The sequence below is a fragment of the Sminthopsis crassicaudata genome, chromosome 2 (genome assembly GCF_048593235.1).
Source record: "Sminthopsis crassicaudata isolate SCR6 chromosome 2, ASM4859323v1, whole genome shotgun sequence".
In the NCBI taxonomy this organism is placed as follows: domain Eukaryota; kingdom Metazoa; phylum Chordata; class Mammalia; order Dasyuromorphia; family Dasyuridae; genus Sminthopsis; species Sminthopsis crassicaudata.
In genome coordinates this window covers 465,145,877-465,173,137 of record NC_133618.1, presented here as the reverse complement: position 1 = coordinate 465,173,137, position 27,261 = coordinate 465,145,877, and the positions used below count along the sequence as shown (strand labels likewise).

The 27,261-nt window shown below is 36.1% G+C and overlaps 1 protein-coding gene across 9 annotated transcripts in view; it reads left to right on the top strand.

Moving 5' to 3' along the window:
• STRBP (spermatid perinuclear RNA binding protein) overlaps positions 1-27,261 on the top strand; it is a 179,982-nt gene that overhangs the window by 101,301 nt on the left and 51,420 nt on the right. For 7 of the 9 annotated variants that reach the window (XM_074293014.1, XM_074293009.1, XM_074293005.1 and 4 more), the window contains 9 exons: positions 1-23; positions 992-1,103; positions 5,458-5,547; positions 7,060-7,259; positions 7,657-7,815; positions 14,307-14,441; positions 15,085-15,225; positions 16,585-16,708; positions 22,730-22,774. The exon at positions 1-23 is cut by the window's left edge and continues 75 nt beyond it. In XM_074293014.1, coding sequence (XP_074149115.1) covers positions 1-23; positions 992-1,103; positions 5,458-5,547; positions 7,060-7,259; positions 7,657-7,815; positions 14,307-14,441; positions 15,085-15,225; positions 16,585-16,708; positions 22,730-22,774 — 1,029 coding nt within the window. Of the gene's footprint in view, positions 24-991; positions 1,104-5,457; positions 5,548-7,059; positions 7,260-7,656; positions 7,816-14,306; positions 14,442-15,084; positions 15,226-16,584; positions 16,709-22,729; positions 22,850-26,549; positions 26,585-27,261 lie in introns of those variants that run through there. The other 2 variants (XM_074293013.1, XM_074293011.1) reach the window with 2 other exon arrangements.

Here is a 27,261-nt window from a genome sequence, read left to right as displayed (position 1 = left end):
AAGATATTACACACAGTGCCCAGGTAAAATACATTAATCTCAAAGAGCTGGATCTAGCTAACATTTTGTGAGTAAAAGTAGAATAAATCCTTTGGAATTGGTTCTTTTGAAAGCAGTTTAGTGGATAGAGATTTCTAAAAAAATTTCTGACCACGAACAAGATGGCGGAGGCATTGGTATACAACAACAGTTCATGTGATAAAAGACTTTGAGGTTTTAGTGAATCACAAGATCAATAAAAGTAAAACAGTATGATGTGGCAACCAAAAAGCTAATGTGCTCTAATAAGCTGTATAATGAATGATATTCAGAGTGCTTAGTGTTCAGGATCAGATAGATGTAATGATACTATTTACTACTACATTAATCAAATACCATTTGGAGTGTTGTTTCCAAATTCTGGAAGCCAAATAATAGCAGAAGCATTAATAACCTAGAGAGCATCCACAAAAGAGAAGGTCATCAGGCTGGTGGGATTGGAAAATGTGTTGTACAAAGAACCATATTAAAGAATTGGAGAAGTGACAGCTTATGAAGACATTGGTCTTTGATTATTGATAAGCCTATCATGTGGAAGTGGAATTAAATTTTTTGGCTTGACCCCAGAAGGCAGAAATGGGAAGAATGAATGAGAGACAGGAATAACTGATCATCTAAAAGTATACTGGGTTTCCTTAGGAAAGTACTTAGATCTCCATCACTAGAGGCGTGCAAAGCAAAGATTAGATGACAACTTGTCTAGGACATTGTAATGGGAATTTCTGTTCAGGTTGAGAAGTAAACTGATTGATTCTATGATTCAGTTTTGATGGAGCACATACTATTCTCTGCTCTGTTAGTCTTAAATTTTTGGCTTGAAAATGAGATTTTTTTTTTCTATTGATAACCATGTCTTTTTTTTTTTTTTTTTTAACTGGTGGTTTAGGATTTGGGTGGAGGAGGATTGCTTGTTATTTAATGGGAATATATGAGAATTTTTTTTTTCCTTCAGCATGCACTCAGACTATCAGCTTTTGGTCAGATTTACAAAGTACTGGAGATGGATCCCCTCCCATCTAATAAGCCTTTCCAAAAATATTCCTGGTCTGTTACAGACAAAGAAGGTGAGTAATTAAAAAAAAAAATGGTGGGGGGGAAGATGAGGGGAAAATTGGAATGAATTTTCAACACTGGGGCCTGAGGGACCTTCCATGTCTTAACATTTCTAACAATTCTCTGTTCTAAATTCTGTTGAGTTCTTAACATTCTGAGAGGAGTAATAGAGTGGTGAATTTAGGTTTTCGAATAACAGTTCTGAAATTTATTACCTTATGTGACCTTGGATAAGTCACTTAACCTTTCTAGGACTCCGTTTCTTCTGTAAAATTAGGGGAGTTCAGTAGATGGTCTTATAAGATTCTTTCAAGCTTTCAATCTGTTTTCCTATTATTCTGTCAGTGAAATTTAACTGTATATTTAAGGCACTTGAAAAAAAGTAAAAAGGCTCCACTCTTTCTTTCAGTCTTTGCCCATGGCCTTTTCTTAGCTTAGTGTTCAGAGAAGAGAAGTGAATTCAATCAGGAGATTTAATCATGGCTTTCCTTAAGAAAGTCACTAAACCTCTCTGGGCTTTTGATCTTAACTGGGGTAATTATATTATCTCTCAAGGTTCTTTCTGTTTCTAACAAATTATTCTCTCCTAAGATAGAGAACTTGTCTATTATCAATAGTACTTAATACAGGAATTTGTTACAATATTCCTTCAATAAATGGTTGCCAGAATGAATTATTTTACTTGAAGTTTTATACTTGGTGTTAAAGAGTTAGTCACATTTACAGAAATATGGAAAGGTATATTCTTTAGAACGAAAAACCTCCTTCTGTTTCCTTGACTCTGGAAGTAATGATGGGTACATACTTTATCCAGCTTTTCTAAAATGAGTTTGCTTGCCTTGGGAAAGTTTTGTGTCAATAGAATTTCATTTGCCAATACTGTGAATCCAGCTAAGGAGAATGGTATTTGTCAAATATTTCTCAACTAGCGCTTCTGATATTTTATGTTCCCTATTGAATCTATATCATTTGGAGTTAGAATCAGATGGGTCCAAAATGTACTGTTTAGTTAATTTTCACATTCAGTTGAATCGAATTAGCCATTATGTTCTTTAATTTCAGTTTTCTAATCAGGAAAATAGTTAAGTATTTTGTTTTGGATTAGATAATCTTTAAGGCCACTTCTAAGCTATAACTTCTAAGACCCTCTCCAACTCTGATGTATTAATATCTGTTAATAAAATCTTTAAAGTCCAACTGTGTTGGTATAATAAAACATTAATAAAAAACTCAATCCTTTAAGGTTTACAAAGTATTTTCCTTAAAATCATTTTGGGAAGAATCTGTTGTGAATAGTCTCTTGATTTTATAATTGAGGAAAGAGAACAATAGAGTCACAATAACAGTATTAAAGAAGAGACCTAAATCCAGTGCTATTTTTATATATTATATGCTCTTTCTTTGACATTAAAGAAAATTATCCCATCTTTATGAAAATACTTAACAGAAGGATATTCGATGATTCTCTTTTTAATATGGTCTATATAAATTTTATGTGAATATTATATTCTGGGGACAAGAAATGGATATGTGAATAATAAGGATTTGTTTTTGTAGCCCCTTTATTTAAAAAAAAAACAAAAACAGTCCTGAAACAGTTTGGTAAAAATATGAATAATAATTTCATTTTGCTACAATTACTTTAATGTAATTATTATATTCGAGTTCTCCATTGAATCTTTGTCTAAGTGCTTATTATATGAAACCAAATTCTCCCTTTTCTAGATAAGCTAAATCTTTATAGTATCCACTCTTGCTAAATACTGTGCCAGGATTCTGGAGCATATAGATGCAAAACTTAGTTGGTATCCTCAAGTAGTTTAAATTATATTAGCCAATGTTGCATGAGTTGAAGAAACAAACTTGGAGAGGCTAATGAGTAGATATTCTTAACTTGTGCTTATTTAACTTCATTATGTTGCTACTATCTTATTGAATAAAAACTAAACATTTTTAAAGAGAACCATTTCCACTGATATTTTAAAAGCATTTTTACTTTTTAATAATTAAAAAAATTGTTTAAAATGTTTTCTGATACATTTTTGGAAAGAGATAATACTTTGGCAGAACACTTCCTTTCTCTAGGCTTTTTTCCCTCTACTGTAAAATGAAGTATAGTAATTCGATAATCTTTAAAGTTGCCCTCATGCTTTTGGACTTTATGCTTTCCTTGGATGACTTGCTCATAGCAGAGAAAGCTATGTTTACATAGTTGGGCAGCAAATTTGTTTACTTTTTTTTACTTTTAAGCCTACCTGTGATTCTTACCAGGCTGAAGGAAGCAGCTTTTGATGAACTGGAGTGTGTTTGGAACAGAACTTGTTTACTCTTAACTTTTATCCAAGTCTGCTGTCTCTAAACTTAACAATTCAACATTTTATGTATTATATTTGATTTGTATTACAAAGCATATGTCATTTTCTATCAGAATGGACATCATGATTAGTCTGAGTGGGAAGTATTGTTAAATTTAATATTTACTCTGAGACAGTAAATCTTGATTACAGAATATGAAGTTAATCTCTGTGTATTGTTACAATCTTTTGTGAATATCAGCAAATCTTTCTATTGTAGTATTAGTTTATTGAGCATTAAAGAATGTTTGTGGAGACAAGAGCTCTGGGAAGAAAGCCAACAGATTGAGGTTCTACATCCTGACTTTCTACTGTCGGAACTTTGGCAAATCACTTAACCTCTTTGGCTTTCATTTTTCTCTTGACATGATTAGGTTGCATTGCATAAGTCTCTAAGGCCTCCTTACATTCTACCTAGCTGAGATGGTTTTGTAAGTCTCTCCCATCAGCACTCCTTACCTCTTTAGTAGCACCCTTACATTAGACAAAAAGATTTGAATTAGAATTGTTCTGCTTTTGAATTGTTCAACTCGTTGAAATTATCCTTGAACCTGTAGTTTAAGTGATATAGAGGACTTGAACAATCAGACCTGTGTTAGAATCTTGGTTTACTAGTTATTTTATGGTCCAAAGCTAAAAATAAGACAGACACCCCCCCAGCTTTTTCTAAACATAAGTATAAAAGTATAAAATTCCAATTGTAGGTGATATGGATATTGCTTATAATTAACAGTTTATTAAAAGTGATGGTTTTATAAAATTCACTTTTTTATACAAGTTAAAGGTCTTATACAAGCAGATTTTGGGTAAAGGATATGGCCTTTTAGGATAATGATTGTAATGTGTAAATATCTTTTAGGTAAATCACTTCATATTTCTGACTATAGTTCCATTATTTTTAAGTTAAAAGTGTAGACTACATGTTCTCTAAGATCCCTTTCAGCATTTTCTCCTGTGTTCATTTTTTATCACTTTGAAATTTATGGTTCTTGCTCACAAAATGGATATTTTAATAATTGAATTTTCTACTGCTAATTGGTTGTCAGGAGTAACAGTTTATGTTAAATGCTATGCAAATATAAGTTGTTATTTTTCTATCAAAAATAAGGTATCTGATCTAATTTGATCCTATTCAGCAGAGTTTCCCCTTATTATTTGACAGATTTTGTTGAGTACCTACTGTATGCTCAACTTTGTGATAGACATTAAAAAGAAAGTCGATTTTTGGTTTTCAAAGAGATTCCAATTACTTTGAAGAAACTTAAATACTAATAATATTATTATGCTGATGAAATAGAATGGCATATAACTATATGAGATAAGTGCACAAAATGTACAATATTGAAAATAAGAGCTATAAAAGAGTAACTAGGGAAGACTTCTTGGAGCAAGTGGCCCATGAAATAAGTATTGAAAGGGAAATTTTTTGGTAAGCAGAGATGAGAAGGGATACTATATAGTCTTATTTCTAAATACTTTTGTTCTTTAGAAGCACATTCAGTTCATAAACTTGATTAGAACTTTTAGGAACTGTATACATAAGTTGAGGGCTTCAAGAGAATTAAAATTATTCCACAAAGTAAAGGTAGTGACAAGACATTTGCCTGTTTATGACACACTTCAATTTGTGTAATAGCAGCTTTATTTTTCAATCAAATGGCACAAATATTATCACACAACATTTTTCATAAGAAATTCTGTTAGGCTAAGAGGTTTGTAAAGTTGCTTTTTCAGAATATTAATCTTATGTGAAAGAAATGAAACATCAGGATATAGTAGAAAATATAGTTGAATTGGACATTAGCAAAGATGCGTTTTGAGTGTTGACTTGATCTTCACCTTAGCCTCTTTTTTTTTTTTTTTTTTTTTTTCATCTGTAAAATGATGGTAATAGTGCCTTTTGCTACAATTTTCAAGGAATTGTTGGGATGATAATGTTTTGTATTTTGAGAAATGTGATGATATTTCTCAATTCATTTTTGACTAACAAATCTATTACTCTTTTTCTCAGGTGCTGGTTCTTCAGCTCTGAAGAGACCTTTTGAAGATGGATTAGATGATAAAGATCCCAATAAAAAGATGAAGCGAAACTTAAGAAAGAGTATGTATAAATTGTATTTCCCATGCTTATTCAGTTAAAATAGATGTGATCTGGAAAAGATACTAGTATCTAATAGAAGAACAAATTAAAAAATTAACATTGGAGTTTTGAGAATATTGAAAGGTAAATTTTGTGTTTTAGGTAAGAGGTGGATAATACAGATGCTTAATATATATAATGTGATTATCTCTTGAGTCTCTGCTTTAATTTCTTAAATTCATTTTAATGTTCATGAGCAATAATGCAATATTTTTCAAGGCTAGGTTGATAATTACAAACACAGAAATTATTATTCAGGTTAACTCTTCTAAAGTCATCTACCTATGCTTTATCATGCTGTGAAGATGACTCTTCACAAAAATTATACCCGTAGTACAGGCTTTGAGTCAAGCTTGCTGACCCAATGTTTGTATTATCTAAGGATCAGTTTAGAAGAAGATAAGAGGATTTTTATAAGAAAGTTGACCACTGGGTGAAAAAACTTTTTCTTTTGAATCAAGGATTTTCATGAAGATTATTTAATCCATTGCATTTTATGTTAATGGAAGGAATAACTCAGTACAGTGTAATGATAACTCCTTCATTCAAAATATTGAATTAAGAGAGGATAGTGAGAAAACATCCTCTGTCAAAGCTGTACTCTGATGCTTCATTGTGGTATGGAGATGACATAGGATTCTAGATAGGCTGTTCCAGCCAAATGCATGCTTTGGCAAATTATACAGAAGTGAGATATCTTAAAGGGCTGGGACCAGCCTTGTTAAGGACAGGAAAGGTCTTCACTATCGAGCCCTTAGCCACCACTTCATGATTATTTTGTTCCAGTCACAGCTGCTGGTGGAATAGAATGGCATATGACTGTATAAGATAAGTGCACAAAATATACAATATTGAAAATAAGAGCTTAGTTGTTGTTGACTTAGTTGTAGAGGGATATGATGTTTAATAATGGAGTAGGAATCTACACTGCCAAATTTTAAGTTTTGAATTACCAGTCAGTATGCATTCTGATTCATTTCTTGTGTATCTGGCATTATGCTCTGTTCTGATGATAGAGAAACAAAAAGAACATGGTATTGACTGTAAGGAGCCTATAGTTTATTAAGGGAATTAGTATAACATCTACATGTCTTAAGAACTTTTTTTTTTTTTTTTAATTTTTTTTTTTTTTTTTTGAGGAGTGGGTGCCCAGGAAAGCCCCACCTTAAATAGGAAGTGGCAATTGAGCTGAGGTGTGAAGAATCTTGGAATTTCCATGAAATAGACCAAAAGAGGTGAAAGCAGATTTTTGGCCAACTATGTGCTTAAACCCCCTCTTTTGAAACTGTTGTTTTTCTGTAGCAAAGGTCACTTATTTATCTGTAAGGATAATAATGCTTTTCTCATTCTTTTTTCTTATTATTCCCTCCTTTTGAAACTGTTGTTTTTCTGTAGCAAAGGTCACTTATTTATCTGTAAGGATAATAATGCTTTTCTCATTCTTTTTTCTTATTATTCCCCATCTTTTCATAGTTCTGGACAGTAAAGCAATAGATCTAATGAATGCTCTGATGAGGCTCAACCAGATCAGACCTGGTCTCCAGTATAAACTCTTATCCCAGTCTGGCCCTGTTCATGCACCTGTCTTTACAATGTCTGTAGATGTGGATGGCACAACATATGAAGCATCAGGACCATCTAAGAAAACAGCAAAACTTCATGTAGCAGTGAAGGTAAATTCATTGGGCTTATTTATCCATATGTTTTAAAATTTTGCCTCCAAAATACACATTTTTCTCATATTTGCATACATCGATGAGAAATCATTTAACTGTTTAAGTAGTTATATTATATATATCTGATGTCACTTAGAATCTAACAAGATGTGAATTTATAGAATAGGGAGTGTAGAAACAACTTTAGAATTTCATTTCTATCTCTGACTGAACTTGATTTCTCTAATGTTTAATTTATTTCTCCTCTTCTAACAATAATTACAATATAACACTGATAACCTTCTCCTCACCTCCCACTCCCAAACTTCATCCATATATTTAGGTCTGTGGTAGTTTTATTTAATTTAAAGTTTATTAATTTTAACTATTTTGCAATTTATTTTGATTCATTTAGGTTTTGCAGGCAATGGGCTATCCCACAGGCTTTGATGCAGATATTGAATGTATGAGCTCTGATGAAAAGTCAGATAATGAAGGGAAAAATGAAACAGTGTCTTCAAACTCAAGCAATAATACTGGAAATTCTGCAACCGAAACCTCCAGTACCTTAGAGGTATAATTGTGTGTGTGGGTATTAGTTATTTAAAATCTGGATGTGACAAGGAGGTTTGTCAGTAACATCTACGAGAGGGTCCATGAAACCTCTTATGCTTACCATCAATTGGGAATATTTAAAGATTTGTTATATGAAAAGCAAGCTGCTTTAAGCTTTAGATTTAAAACTTTGAATTTCCTCTAACTTTAGAGTGCCTGCTCTCTGAAATTGACTGTTTGATGGGGCTCTATCTAATAGGTGGAATGAATATTATTTTGGCAATTATGTAAGAGGATAGACCCTAGGAATCAGTAGACCAAGGTTAAGAGTCTAAACTTATTATCAATGACCTTGGATGAGTTTCTTTCAATGGGAGGAATAACATTTTGTAAAATATTTTATAGATGAAATGAGATAATATATAATATATAGAAAATAGTTTATAATTGTGAGCCAAGAATGTGAATTTCACATTATTCCCTCACTGAGTTTTAAGGCATTTAGAAAACTTTTTCCAGTATGTCTAGATACAGAAAGAATTTTGTTTTGATGAAATTTTCATTCATTGTCCACAACACAGTCACAGCCTTACTGGATTTTTGACATGTGTGGTATGTCTAGCTTTTTCAGGCACTCTGGAAAGAGAAGAAATGTAAGATATGGTCCCTTTCTAGAAGAAAATGACCATCTATTTGGGGAGATGGCACAAGAATGGTAACATGTAGTAAATAAGTGTTTCAACAGGAAAGACTGAAATTCAAAATAATTACAAAACCAGATGGATATTACAAGATTCTTTCTGTGGTACATGAGAAGAAGAAACCAATATGGACTGTGATAATATGAACCAGAGAGAGAGAGAGTGTGTGTGATTTTGTTAGTACATATATAAATATACATTCTTGGGTTTTAGATACAATTGTCTATGAATTGCAACATTGTAGTCATAAAGAAGTCATAAAGTCATCCCTTCCATCTATCTCATCCATCCCTTACACAAAACAAAAAAGAAGTGATATCACCAATGAAACCTGTCATATTTTTGAAAAGAAGTCTTAAACTTGATTAGCAGACAAGTAATAATCAATTAATTTTTTTACTTTAATAGCTCTTATTGCTATGGCTGTTTTTTTTGTTGTTTTGTTTTTTTTTTTAATACAAATATCAGCCCTAGGAATGTTCCTAGCCTATGAGTATTGGACTACTGGGGGTTTGCAGAGTTATTGGAAGGGATTTATGAATCACTATGTGTACCAAGCGTTATTTTCATCACCAAGTATAATTACTAATGCAAATTTTCATAGATCCTCCTATGGTAGTTAGTAGTAAAGATATTTTATCATACTCAAGAAAGATTGGGAACCAGAGCTTTAGGGTCAGTGTTTACTATGAATGTAAATCATTCTTCAGTGATGATAAGACTCTATTCTTATAGTTATTATACTGTTCTGATAGCAGACATAGTTTCTTGGGCCTATGTGTGAAACTTTCCAACTTGGTAAAAGTTGTCAGAATTTATGCTCCACTGTGGTACAGCCTTCAAGGCAGCTGAGGTTATGATCTCCCCTTGTGGAAGCAAGGGAGCAGAACTTAATGAGTGGGTGGAGGCAGTAATAAAAACCTAATTTCATAAGTTATTTTTTTATCAACTTAAAAAAAAAAGATTTTAGAAACTGCAATGCAAATTTTAAATATGAGGTTGGACTTAATAATTGTTGAAATTATACTTCTTGGACTTTTCCCCACGCTAAGATAAACATAATCCATTTAATAAACACATGCTGGCTAATTAAGAAACTTAAATTTTTGTTGGATTGGAGACCTTTGCTCTGTACTAGATTGATTGGTTTTGTTATGTGGAAAATAAGGATAATAGTGTCATGTATTAATTGTAAAGTTGTGCATTAGTATCAGTTACCCATCTGTAAAATGGAATATCTTCACTTCTTATATAGGCTTGTTGAAAGAAAAGCCCTTATTAGACCTATAAATTTGGAACCTTTTATTGATGATGTGTAATGTTTCCTCTGGCATGTGATTTTTTTTTAAATGGAAGGTGTAGTGATGCTTTCTTAGATTAGATATGGGTGAATAGCTACAGTGACTGAAAAATTACTTTTCTTTTTTGAGAATGGAGTAGTTTGGAAAGGTAGCTAAGAATGAACACTGATTTGGGATACTTGGATTCTATACCTCTTCTTGATAATAATGATCAAATTTTGATAGCAATTTATGATTTTCAGAATCCCCTTCATTAATTCCATGATGTGTAGTATCTTGTTATGGTGAGGAGATAATCCTAGGTTTTTGAAGGTTTTGTTATTAAACTAGAAGTTTTGGCAAGTATTACCAAAATGGGAAGACCTCAAGTTTGGGTTCAGTGATGGGCCATCTGTCATCTGAGGACCAGCCTAATTAAGTTCACAGAGGCTCTATCACCAGATTGGAGTAATCGTGATAAATTTTTCAACTATAAGTTAGAAAGACTGTTGACTAAGGTATGAAAGTATGTTATATAATCTGGCAGCCAAAGGGAGAATGGACACTTGATGAAGTCTTAGATTCTCAGGGGAAAAAAAAAATTTCCTAATGTTTATATAGTACTTTATACTATACTGTGAAGCTGGGTAGTGCAAGTTATTATCTCTATTTTCCAGATGAGGAAATTGAAGTAATGACTAATTATAGCTCCAATTTCTGCTTATCCTTTTGGTTTACAGAATATAATCTAATCTTATTTGGTCAGTAGTGCAGGAATTATGCTTTCATTTTTATAGATGATTGAATTGGGCCTCAGAAAGGAAAGTAAATGACTTGTTTATATTCACTGAGAGAATAAATTTTGATGCTATATTTAAACTTGGGTCTCTTGACTCCAAATCATGTGTGATCTTTTTATTCTACTGGACCTGCCTCAGTAGGAATATGACTTTGAATAAGTCATTTTGCTCCCTGTTAGGTTCTTACTAAGTGTTAATGAGATAATGAGATATTAGGTTCTTACTAAGTGCTAAGTCGGTACTTAACAATTCTCTAGTTCAGGCCTTTACTGGGAGTTTTACCCCTTTGAACTTCTGGGGAAGAGCTTGCATGCTTAGGAGGAGCAAGTTCATTGCTTGAAGTATTTTTTCCCAGAAGCTCCCGAGTTATTCCACGCACATTCACTGGGAGTATAAAAGAAGCTACATTGAGCAAGTTGAGAGGAGTCTCTGCTCTAGGTCAGAGCTGGCGCCTGAGAGATTGAGTTGAGACAGCAGATCTCCTCCCAGAGAGCGATCCGCAGTTTCTGGAGGACTTTACATATCTGGAGACAACAGGAGTTTACATATTGGCGCCCACAGTGCCCAGGGTTAACTTAGCTGAGCCTTATAAAAGATATGAATGGACAGTTTTGCTACAGAGAATGAAAAACAGCCCTACTATGTGCCAAATTTATGTTGCTGCTGCTCTTGCTCCAGTAAGAAAAGCATTTCCAAAAGTAATATTGTTACATTATATGGTTGATATTTTGGGATGTGCATCTAAGGAACAAATGTTAGAAGCATGTCTACAAAAGACCATGGAAACACTAAAGTACTACAAACTGCATATGCTACAGAAAAAATTCAAAGACATGCTCCTTTTCAATATTTAGGATATGAAGTATATCCTAAGACACTCACAGAACAAAAGCTTTCTTTAAGAACAGAGAAGTTGAACACCTTAAACGATTTCCAAAAATTAATAGGAGATATCCAATGGATGCGTCCAGTGTTAGGCTTAACTACCAATCAACTACAGTCTCTATATGACATTTTAAGGGGAGACAGTGCTTTAAATTCACCACGCCAGCTTACAAAAGAAACAGAAGAGGCTTTGAGAGAAGTTGAACTGGCTTTATCCAATGTAGTTGAGTCACTCAAAAAACCTTGGAAGTATCAGATTTTGCTACAAAAGAGGCACCCACAGCAGTCCTTCATCAAGGAGACAGTGTGATTGAGTGGATGAACCTCCCAGCACAACCAGAACCTAGTGCTTGTGGCTAGAATTTTGTTAAAGGCTATTAAGAGAGTAATACAATTATCTGGGATAAGTCCTGAAAAAATATACACATTCTATACTAATGCACAAATTAATGTATGCTGTGAGACCATCCCAGAATGGCAAATTTTATTGGCCACCGCTCCAAATTTTGCACATGGGTCTCCATTAAAGATAACCTGGCTACTACATAATTGGTGATGGATTTTTGAAGAAAAGGTTTCTAAGGTTCCTCTTAAAGGACCAACAATCTTTACACATGCCTCTAAAGAAAATATTTGTGCTATATACTCTCATGATTTAACCATAAAGGGAGTAGTCAGGACTCCTTTTCAGTCCACTCAACAGAATGAATTATTTGCTATCATGCTAGCTCTTACATATTACCCAGGAAAAGTAAATATACTTACTGATTCAGCCTATTCAGTAGGTGTAGTACAAAGAATTGCCACAGCCCAAATAAAATTTGCAGCCTCTAATATTTATCAGCTCTTTAAGGAACTTCAAGAGCAAGTGAGAAAGCATCCAGGCAAGATTTATATCTTGCATGTCCACTCACATAGTGGACTTCCAGGTCCTATTGGAAATTCAAAGGCAGATAGCCTTTTAACCATGTTAGCCAGTACTCCTTTATTTCAGGAAGCACAAGAATCTCATTCTAAATATCATCAGGCTGCTTGAGCTTTATGTTTAAAATTTGGAATAACAAGAGAGGAAGCTAGGAGCATAGTAAAAAGCTGTACAGCTTGCCTTCCTTTCCACGCTCCTACACTCCCTCCAGGGAAGAATCCTCGTGGTTTGAGACCCAATGAAATCTGGCAAATGGATGTGACCCATTATAAATCTTTTGGTTGTCTATCTTTTATCCATGTTGTGGTAGACACCTTTTCAGGATTCACTTTTGCAGTGCCAACAGCAAAAGAGACAGCCCAAGTGGTCACTGAATTCCTTATCCAAACATTTGCCATTTATGGGTGTGCCACAAGAAATAAAAACAGATAATGGACCTGCATATGGTTCTAAACATTTTGCGCACTTCTGTGCGCAGTATAAGATATTACATATTACTGGAATACCTTTTAATCCGCAAGGTCAGGCAATAGTAGAGAGAAGAAACAGAGACATTAAGACACGACATTAAGACACTCCTCCAAAAACAAAAGAAAGGGGGAGCCACAGGTAATCCTAGAGAACTTCTAAATTTAGTTCTCTATACTCTTAATTTTCTAATTTTTGACAAAGATGCACTGGCTCCAGCAGACAGTGGGAGTGTCCAGTGGGAGCAGCTTCACTGTCCTTAGATAATCGCCAGGTGATGTGGAGAGACCCAGAAAGTGGTGAATGGAAGGGACCAGATAGGTTACCTGGGGGAGAGGGTTTGCTTGTATTTCTTCAGATGGAGAAGGAATCAGATGGGTGCCAACTAGTCGTATTTGCCTGCCCTCCTGGCAGTTACACTTGTCCATCAGAGAGAGACAGAAAAAGAGAAAGACCTCAAAACAAAGGAGAAAATCTAAGAAACATCTGATACTGAAAGAGCATGGCTATTAAGAAGATTGTTAAAGAACTTTAAAACCAGTAGGAATCATTGGATTTCCTAACACAAGATGAGACTAATGGACAATGGACTTATGGTCATTTATAAATTCTCAATTTATGATTATTTGATCATGTTATTTGTTACATACTTCTAGTATGTATTATATTACTATGTGTTTATGTAGTCTATGTAATTATGTGTAATGCCTCCCATATTGATGGATTTATGTTTCAAGGTCATGACCACCCTATGTTCTAAATCAAAAGAAAGGGGGAGATGTTAGGTTCTTACTAAGTGTTAATGAGATAATGAGATATTAGGTTCTTACTAAGTGCTAAGTCGGTACTTAACAATTCTCTAGTTCAGGCCTTTACTGGGAGTTTTACCCCCTTTGAACTTCTGGGGAGGAGCTTGCATGCTTAGGAGGAGCAAGTTCATTGATTGAAGTATTTTTTTCCCAGAAGCCCCTGAATTATTCCACGCCCATTCACTGGGAGGATAAAAGAAGCAACATTGAGCAAGTTTAGAGGAGTTTTTGCTCTAGGTCAGAGTTGGTGGCTGAGAGATTGAGTTGAGACAGCAGATCTCCTCCCAGAGAGCAATCCGCAGTTTCTGGAGACAACAGGACTATACAGCTCCCCACTGAGAATGTTTTTGTTTCTCCTTTATAAATAAGTTCCTTCTCCATTTTTGCTTTTAGCCTTGCTTTGCAATGTAGAAATCATTTAATAAGTAAATATAGGACATAGATTGGTTTATTTAAAGTCTTTTGTCTACTAAATTGATTTCTTCGTCTGTGTGATGGACATAACAATACTTGATTTCTAGCTTTAAATTGTGTATTTCAGTTTAACTTTCCCCCCAAGCAAGTTACACTCTCAATTAGGCTATTCAGATTTGTGAAATTTTATATGAAATATTTTTCCAAGTTTTCCTTTTGTTTTCTCAGGTAAGAACTCAGGGCCCTATCCTTACAGCGAGTGGTAAGAACCCTGTCATGGAGCTCAATGAAAAAAGAAGAGGTCTTAAATATGAACTCATCTCTGAAACGGGTGGAAGCCATGATAAGCGATTTGTTATGGAGGTGTGTTTAATAAGGATGGGAGGCCAATCTTTGAGTCATTTCACAGGATTTGTCTTCCAGGAATGTTGAAGCTTTAAATTTCCTGAATAAAAGACTAGTATTCAGGGCAAAGGCATTGACAGTCCCATTTTCTTCTGTTTTTATTGTATTATATTTGGAGCACTGTTTTTGGTTTTTGGTAGTATTTTTTAGGAAATGCATTGAAAGTCTACATTGTGTCTGGTTTGGCTTACTTTGAAAGTCAAAACTAGGACCAGTTGGTAGATGTTATAGGTGAGAATCACTAATCTCATTGGAGCTGAATAGGTTGTGGGTGAAAGCAAGAAATGCTTTCTTTTTATCTTTTCTCATAAAGGAAAAAAAGGGCAAAAGGAGGAGGATAGATGGTCAAATAACTCATCTTGACATGTATAAAAATAAAGGGGGAAAAATACTCTTATCCAGCTGAGAACAATTTTTGGGGACATCTTTTAACTTAAGGTCCTCATAGTGTCTGCTCTTTACACTTAGATAATTTCATGTCCTGGCATTGGGGAAAGGGGGCAGAATTTCCCTCCAAATTTAATGTCTTTTTGCTTAAAAATCTTAGGGAACTTAAAATATGGTTGCTTTCATGAGTAAAAGTGCAACTTTTTTATTTCAGGTAGAAGTAGATGGACAGAAATTCCGTGGTGCAGGTCCAAATAAGAAGGTAGCAAAAGCCAGTGCAGCATTAGCTGCCCTGGAGAAGCTATTTTCAGGACCCAATGCAGCAAATAATAAGAAAAAGAAAATTATTCCTCAGGTATGGCTTATTGCCTTAAATTTTTTCTTGTGAAAATTACTTTGTTGATGGAACATAATATAGTTGGAACAGGAAAAAAGCTAAAGGGATGGAGGAGGATGAGACGCTTTTGAATAAATTAAAAACAATATTTTCATGTATTTTTCTATGTCATCTATTTCTTAGATCACTAAATTCATTGTTTGGATACAAACATAGTAATTTCTGATATTTAAATTTGAATTGGAATTACCAAATTTTACCAACATTTTCGTATTTTATTTTCAGCTCTCTTTCAAATCTTCCTTCTCCCCCCACAAGTTGAATTTTGCTTGGGAATTGTATAGATTAACCTGCTGTTCTGTTTAAATGCTGGTAATAATAATAGCTATTATGCTTAAAGTCTTAACAAAGTTTTTATTTTGTAGCATTTTGGTAAGGTCAGCAATGCATGTTATCACCATTTTATAGAAACTGAGTCTCTGAGAGGGGAAGTCACTTTCTTAAGAATTGTTACAGGTTATTACTATAAGATCTGGAATTTAAATAAAAATCTTCTAAAGATAGAGGTCTTTAAAATCATTTTTAGTGACCATAGCTTCAAAATCCTAAAGGCTTCCCTGGCCTCATTTTTGTTAGGATTACAAGGTAATGTAAATTTAGAGACAACAGAACATTACACATTTTGATGTTAATAATATTTTTCCAGATATATGTTGAAATAATCTAGTGATGGATGGGTCAACTTTTGATGGATTGTTCATGTCTTTTCTTTTGTGATACAGTATTTTGTAGTAGAATTCACAACTTTATTAGTTTTAACTATCAGACTTGTTGCACTGGAGAAACAATAAGAACTGTAACATTATTTGAACTCTTGAGAGATCCATATTGATTTGCATTCATCTTTTACTGACACAGATTATAATTCTTTCTACACTTTAGACATTTTCCTCAGTTTTGTATCTAGCTTTCTGATGATGAGCTTTTGTACTTATCTCAGCTTGTCCTTGAATGACAGACATGATATTTTCTGACACTAGGTTTATACAGATGGAGGTTACTTGTGCCAGTGGAATACAAATTCTAGTAGTTCTTAAACTTGAATGTCTTTGAATTTATAGCTCAATGACAGACTTGTCTGTAAAATCCAAGGACTTGTCTAGTCATGGAAATAAAGATTCATCACCAGAAAATTGGTGACCATGACTTAAAAAAATATATCATCTTAACTATGAAATAAAAGGATTGGGATTTGTGTCAATAGAAAGACTATATAATCTTATGAAACTATGGATCTTTTTCAGTATCTTGGTATGCTTGTAAGATGACTACATTTCCAGTTTCTATAAGTAATGAACAGTATGTTATTGGTAACAGGCCAAGGGTGTAGTAAATACAGCTGTGTCAGCAGCTGTCCAGGCAGCTCGAGGAAGAGGAAGAGGAACCCTGGCAAGAGGAGCTTTTGTTGGCGCTGCAGCTGCCCCTGGTTACATAGCTCCAGGTAGGATACCATATTTGGGGTGTGATGGAGTGGAGATAAGCATTCATTCAATACTTGTCTTAGGCAGTGTGCTATGACATATGCTTTATAAATATTATTCATTTGATCCTTGCTATGATCCCTATTTTACAGTTGATTAGGAAGACAGGTTAAATTAACTTGGCCAGTGACCAAATTTGAAATCGGGTCTTCCAGGTCTATCTATCTCCTAAAGATTTTGACTCTCTTCCTCAACTGAACTTTAAACTACACCCCCTCTCCCCATCCCTAGTCTTTGGGGTGTTTAAAAAAACAAAACAAAACAAAACCAAAATAACAATCTTCCATTTCTCAAGCACTTCATAGTTTACAAATCTTATTTCTCATGTTAATCCCATTTGGCAGATGAGGAAACTAGTTGAATGGTGAAAAGATTAGTAAATAAAAGACCTGGGTTTGCATTTAGATCTTGACAGTACATTATGCTGCCTGCAAATACACAAAATAAAGTGCTGAGATCATTGCTGTTGAATTTCCTCTTTTTCCTTCTTTTCATCTCAGAACTCACTCTCTATTCTCTCCTCCTTTTGCCTAGGCTCCATTAATGAGGCACCCTTTATCCCCTTCCTTCCTTTCCCCTCCTCTCGCTGTTTTCATTCCTTCTTTTTCTCCTTCAAATCTGTGTTTAATTGTTCCTTCCTCACTGCCTTCAGACATTCTCTTATTTCCCCCCCTTTTTAAAAAAACTTATACTAGATCCTATCAACCCCTCATTCTGTGTCCTTGTAAAAGCTGTCTATACTCATTACCTTCACTTCTCTGCCTTTTCCTTATAACTCTTGATAGTGTGGTATCTCTTCTCCTCCTCTCACTTAACTGATGGTCTTTTCTTGATTTTGTTATTTCTTGATGTAGCTATATGCTGCAGTTGACACTGTGGACTCCCTTCTTCTCTTGAATACTCATCTATAGGTTTTCTTGATAGTGATATTATATTCCTTGTTTTTTCCCCCTAATTTTTCAGATTATTCCTCTATTTCTGTTACTGGATTTTCTTCCATGTCATGGCCCCTAATTGAGTATTTCCTAAAGCTCTCTCATTAGCCCTTCTTTCTTGTACCTCTTGGTGACTTCATCACTTCCTTTAAACTTTTTTTTTTAAATTTCATAAAAAATACTTTATTTTTCTAATTACATGTAAAATCAGTTTTTATATTCATGTTTAAAATTTTGAATTCCAAATTCTTTCTCTCCCCCATTGAGAAAGAAGAAATTTGATATAGCTGTCATGAAAAACTATATATTAGTCATGTTGTGAAGGAAAAAATAAACAGTAAGTAGTATGCTTTGATCTGTATTCATATTCTTTCAGTTTTTTCTCAGGAGGTGAATAGTATTTTTCATCATGAGTCCTTTATAATTGTACTACATCATTGTATTACTAAGAATACATAAGCTCCCTTTGGATTAAAAATAATCTATATGCAGGTGAATCAAGTTCTGTATATCTAGTCTTGAGTCTCTTAAGCTTCTGTCCTTTTTCAATAATTGTCTAGTTGTAAATGTCCTAAAGATCTCAAAACCATCATGTCCAAAACAGCTCATTTTCATTCCTTTGGAACCCACTTTTCTTACCAGTTCCTTATTTTTGTCAAAGGCATCTTAAAGTTTCATTTCCTTAGCATTATGCTCAATTCCTCACTGTTCCTTATCCCGCATATCTTCTCAGTTGCTAGGTCGTGTACCATTTCTATATCCCTTCCCTACTTTCAGAGCTACTTAAGTGTCACCTTTTACCTAGATTATTGCCTTGCTTCCTCATTGATTCTGCTTTTTTTTTTTTTTTTTTTTTTTTCATTCTACTCTTTCTTCCCTGTTGTAACCAAAATGATTTTCTTATCGTCTGATCATGTCACTTTCTCTGTTGAGGAAGTTCTAAGTTTTTTTTTTTTTTTTTACTCCTACATTCAAATATAAACTCTTGTTTAGTTTTTAACTGAGTTGGCCCTCTATATCTTTCCAGCCTCATTGGATACTACTACTACTTATGCAGTATGTTGCAACTACTCTGGTCATCTTTGTCTTCCTCACATGTGGTGTTCCATACCTTTGCAGTGGCTTTCCCCTGTACTTGAAAAAAGTTTATTCCGTTTATTCCTGTCTCATGTCATTCTTCTTTTCCTTCTATATACTGTGTACATGAAGACTTTCCTGATTCCCTTTAACTACTAGTCCTCTTTCTCAAACTACCTTGTATTTAATTATTTTTTATTTCATGTTTATTCTGCTAATACTTTTCTATGTACTTGTTTCCCCAATTAGAGTGTACATCCTTGAAAATTGGGATTGCTACATTATTTATATTTATATCCTAAGCACATACCTCATAGCATGCAATGCTTATTGAGTGATATAAATGTGTTTAAACTGATTAACATAAAATCGTCCTGTAATATGTGCTCGCTCTCTCTCCTCCCACCCCCCCTTTTTTTTCCTGAGGCAATTGGGGTTGTGACTTTGCCAGACTCACTCAGCCAGGAAGTGTTAAATGCCTGAGACCAGATTTGAACTCAGGTCCTCTTGATGGCAAGGCTGGTGCTCTATCCATTGCATCACCTAGCTGCCCCAATATGTGTACTTTTTTTAAAAATGCTTCTACTGAGTTATTTAGAGGAAGGTAGAACTAAATGAGATTAAATATGAGAAGATTTAATGTTCTGAACATTGTTTTTAATTCATGTTACAGACATGTTCTTACACATATGGGGGGAGTTGAACTAAATTTCTGAGATCCATTTTAGCTCTGAAGTTCTCTGATTTTGTTTTTCATTTTGGAATTTGCTTCCCTGTAACTTCTTAGTCCTCTCCAGTACAGCCCTTCAAATCCTTGAAGACAGTAATCCTCTTTCCATTTATAATTCGATATTTTTCTCTAATTCTAGTGCTTTACTAACAAAAACCTTGTGTTTACAGTTCTGTAAACAGTTGCTTATATTGCTGCTTTCTCTTTTACATATGAAAAAGCTGACACTCAAATTATAACTTGTCCACATCTAATAACACTAAATATGAGCTTGAACCTAGGTCTCCTAATAAGTTCATTACTGTTTCTTATTATTTCAGCCTTCAAAGGGCTATAGCTGTTAACCTTTGACATACTATTTGTGTGTATATATATTATGGTTACCAGACCCTTTACTCTCTTGTCTAGAAGTTTTAGCTTGTCAGTGTCATTCTTAAAATTGTGTCAGCTGCACTTGGACTTAATATTTCACATGTGATATAATTAGAGCAAGGGACATAAGTATATATCCTGTCTCTTTTTGACACTCTTCCTTCCAATGTCTTCATCTTTGAAAAATTAATATTTTTGTTAGATGACTGTTGGAGCTCACATTTCCTCTTGAAAAGGAGCTGATGAGATTTTTTTTTTTTTTTAAGAGAGTGACATAAGGCCTGAGTTCATCTTTATTTGTAAAATTAGTGGTGGTATGATTTTATACAACCAAGAAGTATCAGAGAAATGACTTTACTTCAGACCTGTGATCTCCTGAGTTTTTAAAAAAGTGTTCACCATATTTTCCTATAACTCAATTTTTCATGTGACTGTGCTTTTCATTTTTTTAAAAAGAGCTCTATTATGGAAGCTGACATACTTTGAATAGTATCTTTATTGATTTATTTACTGATGTGATTGAAATAGTAATTAATGTATAATATATTTGCCTGAAGAATTGATATGTGTAGAGCTAGGCTTTCTCTTGTTAATGCTATTTTGTTTGTTATGACTTTGTGTCTCATACTACTTATGTTCACTGTTTGAGTGAGCTTATGGTGAAGAGATGTCCTTTCTAATATTAAATTTATAGAGCATTTTTTGGTTACAAATCAATCTTAACATGATCCATTTGATTTCTGTAGCTGTTGTTATTATTGCTGATATTTTTTGAATGAGAAACCTCCCCTCAATATCCATGGAAATTTACTAATGTCATAAAGTAAAGCTAGAATTCAAATTCAGGTCTACTGATTAAGCCTCTTTTCCTCACTCAACTGTGCCGCTTTTCCCTATTATAAGATTAGGAAATACAATTATTTAACCTAAAGGCTTTGGATTCATGGCTGTGGTGTGAAGGCAAAAGCTGTGACTTGAAGTGAGAAAACCTGAGTTAGTACTAGTCATTGATGTAATCGTGGAATAGTCATTTCATCTGCTCCTTAATACCTCTGTGAAAATCCTTGAGTGATTGTGGATAAGTCAATTTCTCTACCAACATCACGAGAAGATTATTAAGTAATCTCCCAAGTTTTTTTTCTCTCAGTTTACCAATCCTTTTTGATGATAATTAAGGGAATCTAAAACCATGGTCAGTTCTCTCTCAGGGTCACATAGTAGATAAAAGTAAATGGGTTTTGTTACCAAAAAGTGTTTTGTAAATATGAGTTGCAATTATGTTTCTTTTTCCTACATGTAAATTCATCAAGTAATTCATATTTAGTTTGCTTGTATCTGTGATGTACTTGTTAACTATTGTCTTTTACAGATGCTTGCAAGTGAATCTTGGTTTTCTTAAAGATCTAAGTAAAAATTTACAGATGAAAATTAATTTTTGCTGGTCTTTAACTTGATAAAAGAACTTAGAATGATAAGAGAAACTGTACCTGGAGTAAGAAGACATGGGGTATAATCCAGTTCTTCACAGATTTCTATGCTTTTTTGGATCATAGTACTCTACAAGACTTGCAGGGATAGACAGAGAATAGCATGTAGAAGGGAAATTTGAATTGAGCTATAAGAGAAAGATAGGAGTTCACATTTCTGATTCTTTTCCTTTGGACAGATGCTTACATTCAGGTTGGATTGAACTGTATGATCTTTAAGGTCCTTTCATGTATCCAGCCCAGTCAATTTTAGAGATAAAGACACTGAAGTTTAGACATGGGATGTGACGTGACCTTAGAGAGGGAAAAAATTGTAGAGCCAGTTAGGACTCATACTAGGATTTCCTGACTCCAGGTCTCAAAGTTTGTTGTATTAACTCTTTATTAGAATTTCCCCTGCTTTTTGCTTGTTTTCCCAATCTGTTTCTTGCTTTTTGGTAAAGTAGGGCTTTAGAGGTTTTATGCTGTTTTTTTTCTTCCCAGAAATACTTCTATTGATCCCTGTTTTTGGCTCTTGTAAGGTGGTATGATCTAAGGAGAGGTGTATGTCCTGCCACTCTGGTCAGTAAATGGCCAGTACTCTTTTCTGCCTCGCTTCCTTCTTCACGTTTGTTTCAAACTCTGGTGTGCTAATGTTGCTCCTCCCTCTGGGGCTTCGACCCAGATCTGAGTGTGGGTAAAAGAAAAAGGCTGGGAAAGAAATCCCTGTAATCTCCTTCTGTTCACTTGTTTGACCCTTGACCCCCTTACTGTCCGTGGATAGAGAGCTACTAGATACAGCCACTGTCACTGCTGATAGTTACCCCCAAGGCCTGCTCCTGGTCTGCAGCTGGGTCCATGCTGGTGCATTTGTGCTGAACTCTACTCCACTCTCATCTAGGTATGACATACGATCTTCTGAATTATATTTAGCTGGAAAACTGTTTCACCCCATCCTTTTGTGGGTTCTGGCATTATTTAAAGGTGTTTTTGTGGTTTGGGGGAAAACTCAGGCAAGTTGCTGCCTTTTCTCCATTTTGGCTCCACCTCTGTTTTACTTACTATTTACCAGTCCTATGTGTGTGGGCAAATCAGTGCTGTTCTCTTATTCTTAATTTCCCTATTTACTAAAATGGGTGTAATAATCATTGTTCTTTCTCCATTTCAGGTGTACAATGAATTGATTTGTAAACTGTAAAGAAATTATAGGAGTAAGAATCATTAATATAAAGATATTTTTCTAAGATTCCTTCTAGCTCTGACATGTTTTAAGGATACTGGTTTAAGGATCATTTCAACTCTAATGTTCTATATTTTAGTGAATATACTAGCTCATTTTTATGAGTGCAGTTTGGTTTTAATTTTTCAAGTCTTGATCTCTTATCTCATTGTTTGCTCTAGGTTACGGCACACCCTATGGCTATAGCACAGCTGCTCCAGCCTATGGTATGTACAACCTCTTACTGACCTCTGCCATTCCTGACTCTATCCCAGCAGTTCAAACTCCAGTTTGATTTCAGGGTTCGTATCAATTAAATAGAGGGACCCTAAGAAACTCAATTAGTATGGTGACCACACTAAAATTCACTCTGAACAATGCCATAACCTAGTGGTTCTTGGTTTGGTTGGAGTAGCTTCCTTCCTTTGTTGCTTTTCCTGGTTGTTGAAGGACTGCTTGTCTAACTGCCTGTTTTTTTATATTACTGAATTTGATTATTTTAATGAGTTCTCCTTACAGCCAACTTACACTCCATTCAAAGACAACCTCAGGGCCACAAGTATTAGGTGATGCAGGATTAAATTCTGGGGATGTGCAAATTGTATAGGCTGCTCTCAGTTGTAGGTAACCCTAATTAGCTGTAATACTTCTGAACCTTAGTGATAAGACTTAGGGAAGTGCAATAAACACCAGGTAGCAATTCATTTCTTCAGAATGTAAACTGGGAGTTAAATTCTAGTATAGATTAAAGGGCTAGAGAAAAGAATGAGAGGATAGTGTAATGGAATTTATTCTGTTTTGGGAGCTAGGACATCCAGATTTTAAATCTGGCTCTAATGAAGTCATCCTCTGACACTGAGCAAGTCAGTTTTTACTTTCCCGGCTCCATTTTCATCTTCTCAAATGAGGCAATTGGACTCAGTGATTTTTTTTCAAGGTCCTTTATAAATAACACCCCATAATCTCATTGACTGGCTGTTCTAAAGAGAACATGGAAGTTCTAGGGAAGTTTTCAGTTGGCTGGATGAAATCTTCTTTCACCACTGAGTAGGCAGTAGAAAGACTAATAGCCAATCATGGTTTTGTCCCACCTGGCTCTTTTGGTAACTTTGAATGAGGTTTATGTGGTAATGGAGGCAGAACATTTTGGAGTCAGTAATATGGTCATGCATACTTGCCCTAACTTGGGCTCCATATTTTTAAAATTAGTTCTTTGAAAAATATCTGTTGTGGGGCACAGTGGACAGAGCACCAGCCCTGAAGTCAGGAGGAGTTGAGTTTAATTCTGGCCTCAGACACTTAACACGTCCTAGCTGTGACCCTGGGCAAGTCACTTAACCCCAATTGCCTCAGCAAAAAAAAGAAGAAAACAAAAAAATGTCAGTGTGTATGTGTGTGTGCACATGTAGAAAGTGAGTAGTGTATTTTGAGTAACAGGAGAATCTTTAACATGATTACTAGTAGCCATATTAAGTAATCCCTTATCTTGGTACTTTTATACTTTTTAATTGCATTTACCATTTTTATGCCTTTGACTTAAAACTACTGTCAAATGGAAACCTTATTTGATCCTGTTATAATTGTCATACCTATCATAGGAATTTGTATTAGTATATATTCCCAATAAAATGAAAGGTGCATCTTGGCAGAATATAGTAAAGTCCAAACAGATTTTAGATGTTCTTTTAGTCATCAAGTGCCAATTTTGTCACACATTATATCTACATTCAAAATGAGTTATGACTTTGCCTCCTGCTGGAGGCAGGTCTGTGAGATAGAGATGACAATTATATATATAGTGATAACTCAATTTTGTCATCTGTAAAATGGAAATAGAGTAATAATGATGATGATAAAATGGTGGGTCTTCAAACATTGTTGTGAGGATAGTATTTACAATATGTCATAACAGTGTGACTTGTTAACTACCTCATAGACTGGCAGGATCAAATGAGATCATGTATGTAAAGCTGTACATGCAGATAAGTTTTTGTTTTTCTAAAACTCTATTTGATGAAAATTTTAGCATTCAACAATTCCTTCTGATAAGCATTTATTAGGAATATTATGTGTATAGTTCTGTGCTGTCTATTCCACTTTCCCCTCCCCTTCCCCCTTCCCCCTTCCCCTTTCCCCTTTCCTTTCCCCTTCCCTTTCCCCTTCCCCTCCCCCTTCCCTTCCCCCTTCCCCCCTCCCCCTTCCCCTTTCCCCTCCCCTTCCCCCTTCCCCCTTCCCCCTTCCCCCTTCCCCCTTCCCCTTTCCCCTTCCCCTCCCCCTTCCCTTTCCCCTCCCCTTCCCCCTTCCCCCTTCCCCTTCCCCCTTCCCCTTTCCCCTTCTCCCTTCCCCTTCCCCTTTCCCCTTCCCCCTTCCCCTTCCCCTTTCCCCTTCCCCTTTCCCCTTCCCCCTCCCCCTTCCCTTTCCCCTCCCCTTCCCCCTTACCCCTTTCCTCTTACCCCTTACCCCTTCCCTTTCCCCTTCCCCTCCCCCTTCCCTTTCCCCTCCCCTTCCCCCTTACCCCTTACCCCTTTCCCCTTACCCCTTACCCCTTCCCTTCCCCCTTTCCCCTTCCCTTCCCCCTTCCCCTTTCCCCTTCCCCTTTCCCCTTCTCCTTTCTCCTTCCCCTTCCCCCTTCCCCTTTCCCCTTCTCCTTCCCCCTTCCCCTTCCCCTTTCCCCCTTCCCCTTCCCCCTTCCCCCTTCCCCTTTCCCCTTCCCCTTTCCCCTTTCCCCTTCTCCTTCCCCCTTCCCCTTCCCCTTTCCCCCTTCCCCTTTCCCCCTTCCCCTTCCCCCTTCCCCCTTCCCCTTTCCCCTTCCCCTTTCCCCTTTCCCCTTCCCCTTCCCCCTTCCCCTTCCCCCTTTCCCCTTCCCCTTCCCCCTTTCCCCTTCCCCTTCCCCCTTTCCCCTTCCCCTTCCCCCTTTCCCCTTCCCCTTCCCCCTTTCCCCTTCCCCTTCCCCCTTTCCCCTTCCCCTTCCCCCTTTCCCCTTCCCCTTCCCCTTTCCCCTTCCCCTTCCCCTTCCCCCTTCCCCCTTTCCCCTTCCCCCTTCCCCTTCTCCCTTCCCCCTTCCCCTTCCCCCTTCCCCCTTCCCCCTTCCCCTTCCCCCTTCCCCTTCTCCCTTCCCCCTTCCCCTTCCCCCTTCTCCTTCCCCCTTTCCCCTTCCCCTTTCCCCTTCCCCCTTCCCCTTCCCCCTTCCCCTTTCCCCTTCCCCCTTCCCCTTTCCCCTTCCCCCTTCTCCTTCCCCCTTCCCCCTTCCCCTTTCCCCTTCCCCCTTCCCCCTTCCCTTTCCCCCTTCTCCTTCCCCCTTCCCCCTTCCCCTTTCCCCTTCCCCCTTCCCCCTTCCCTTTCCCCCTTCTCCTTCCCCCTTCCCCCTTCCCCTTCCCCCTTCCCCCTTCCCCTTCCCCCTTCCCCTTTCCCCTTCCCCCTTCCCCTTTCCCCTTCCCCCTTCCCCTTCCCCCTTCCCCCTTCCCCTTCCCCCTTCCCCTTCCCCCTTCCCCCTTCCCCTTCCCCCTTCCCCCTTCCACCTTCCCCCTTCCCCCTTCCCCTTTCCCTCTCCCTCTTCCCCCTTCCCTCTTCCCCTTTTCCCTTCCCCTTTCCCCTTTCCCCTTCCACCTTCCCCCTCCCTTTCCCCTTCTCTCATCCTTCCATTTCTTGCCAAACTAGGGTACATAAGTATTTTTAGAAATTTTTTTTTCTTTGTCTCATGCTAATCCAAGGACATAACAAATTATAACAGACAAATGGGAAAAAAATGATAAAGGTATTGAAATTAATATACTGAGTTAATGAATTCTCTTCAGTAGCAAACGTTCTGTATTTCTAAGCTTAAATTTTAAAATCTCCTTTATTGTCTGGTTTTTAAATTTCTTCTACTTTCTAATTCTCTGCTGAAAATAAGAAGAATAATTAATGAGAATAGAAAGTTTTAAAGTTAAATGTATACATTCTCATTTGATTCTTACAATATTCTTGCAAAATTGGGGAAGTAATTTGAACTCCATTTTACAGATGAGCAAACTGAGTTTTAAAGAGCTTAACTTGCCTGTGTCTGACTGGTAAGTGGTAGAAATTAGTACTGAAATCTAGATCTGAGCTCGTAAATCAAACATATGAACACAGATTGAATGATTACCACTTAGTATAGGGGTAGCATATACTTTTCTATACCAGTTTTATCCTCTGTCCAAACTATATTTTTATTCCTTCCATTGCTCTTTACCTAATCACTATTCTCTGTTCTGTTAATACTGTGCTTCTGTCCACATAGAGCCTGAATTGCAAATGTTCCCCTTCTCTTTGTCCCATATAACTGACTTCAAAAATGTGTGATATTAAGATGCCCCCATTTTTCCACATAGAGATTTTTTTTTTTTTTTAAAGAAATGTTCTTGTGATGCAAAACTACTTAAATGGCGCTTTCTTTTGGCTGTAAGGGAAACATGTCTTTTGGCCTTTGTAAAGCTGTTGCATGTTGGGAAACGTTCCTCTGATCATCTGGTGCTCTGAAATACCTGCTGTTGCTGCTTTGTGATTTCTATATAGGTTAAATCTGAGCAAATAGAAATAGGAGCCAATTTTCAAAACCTATCTGAGTATGCAGAAGTTTGCGAGGCCACAAGAACTGATTTAATCATGAAATTCTTCAGCAAGCCATTAATCTTTCCAGATTTGCCATGCCAATATTATCGTTATTTTGCCCTCTCCTTTGTTAAAGAATCTA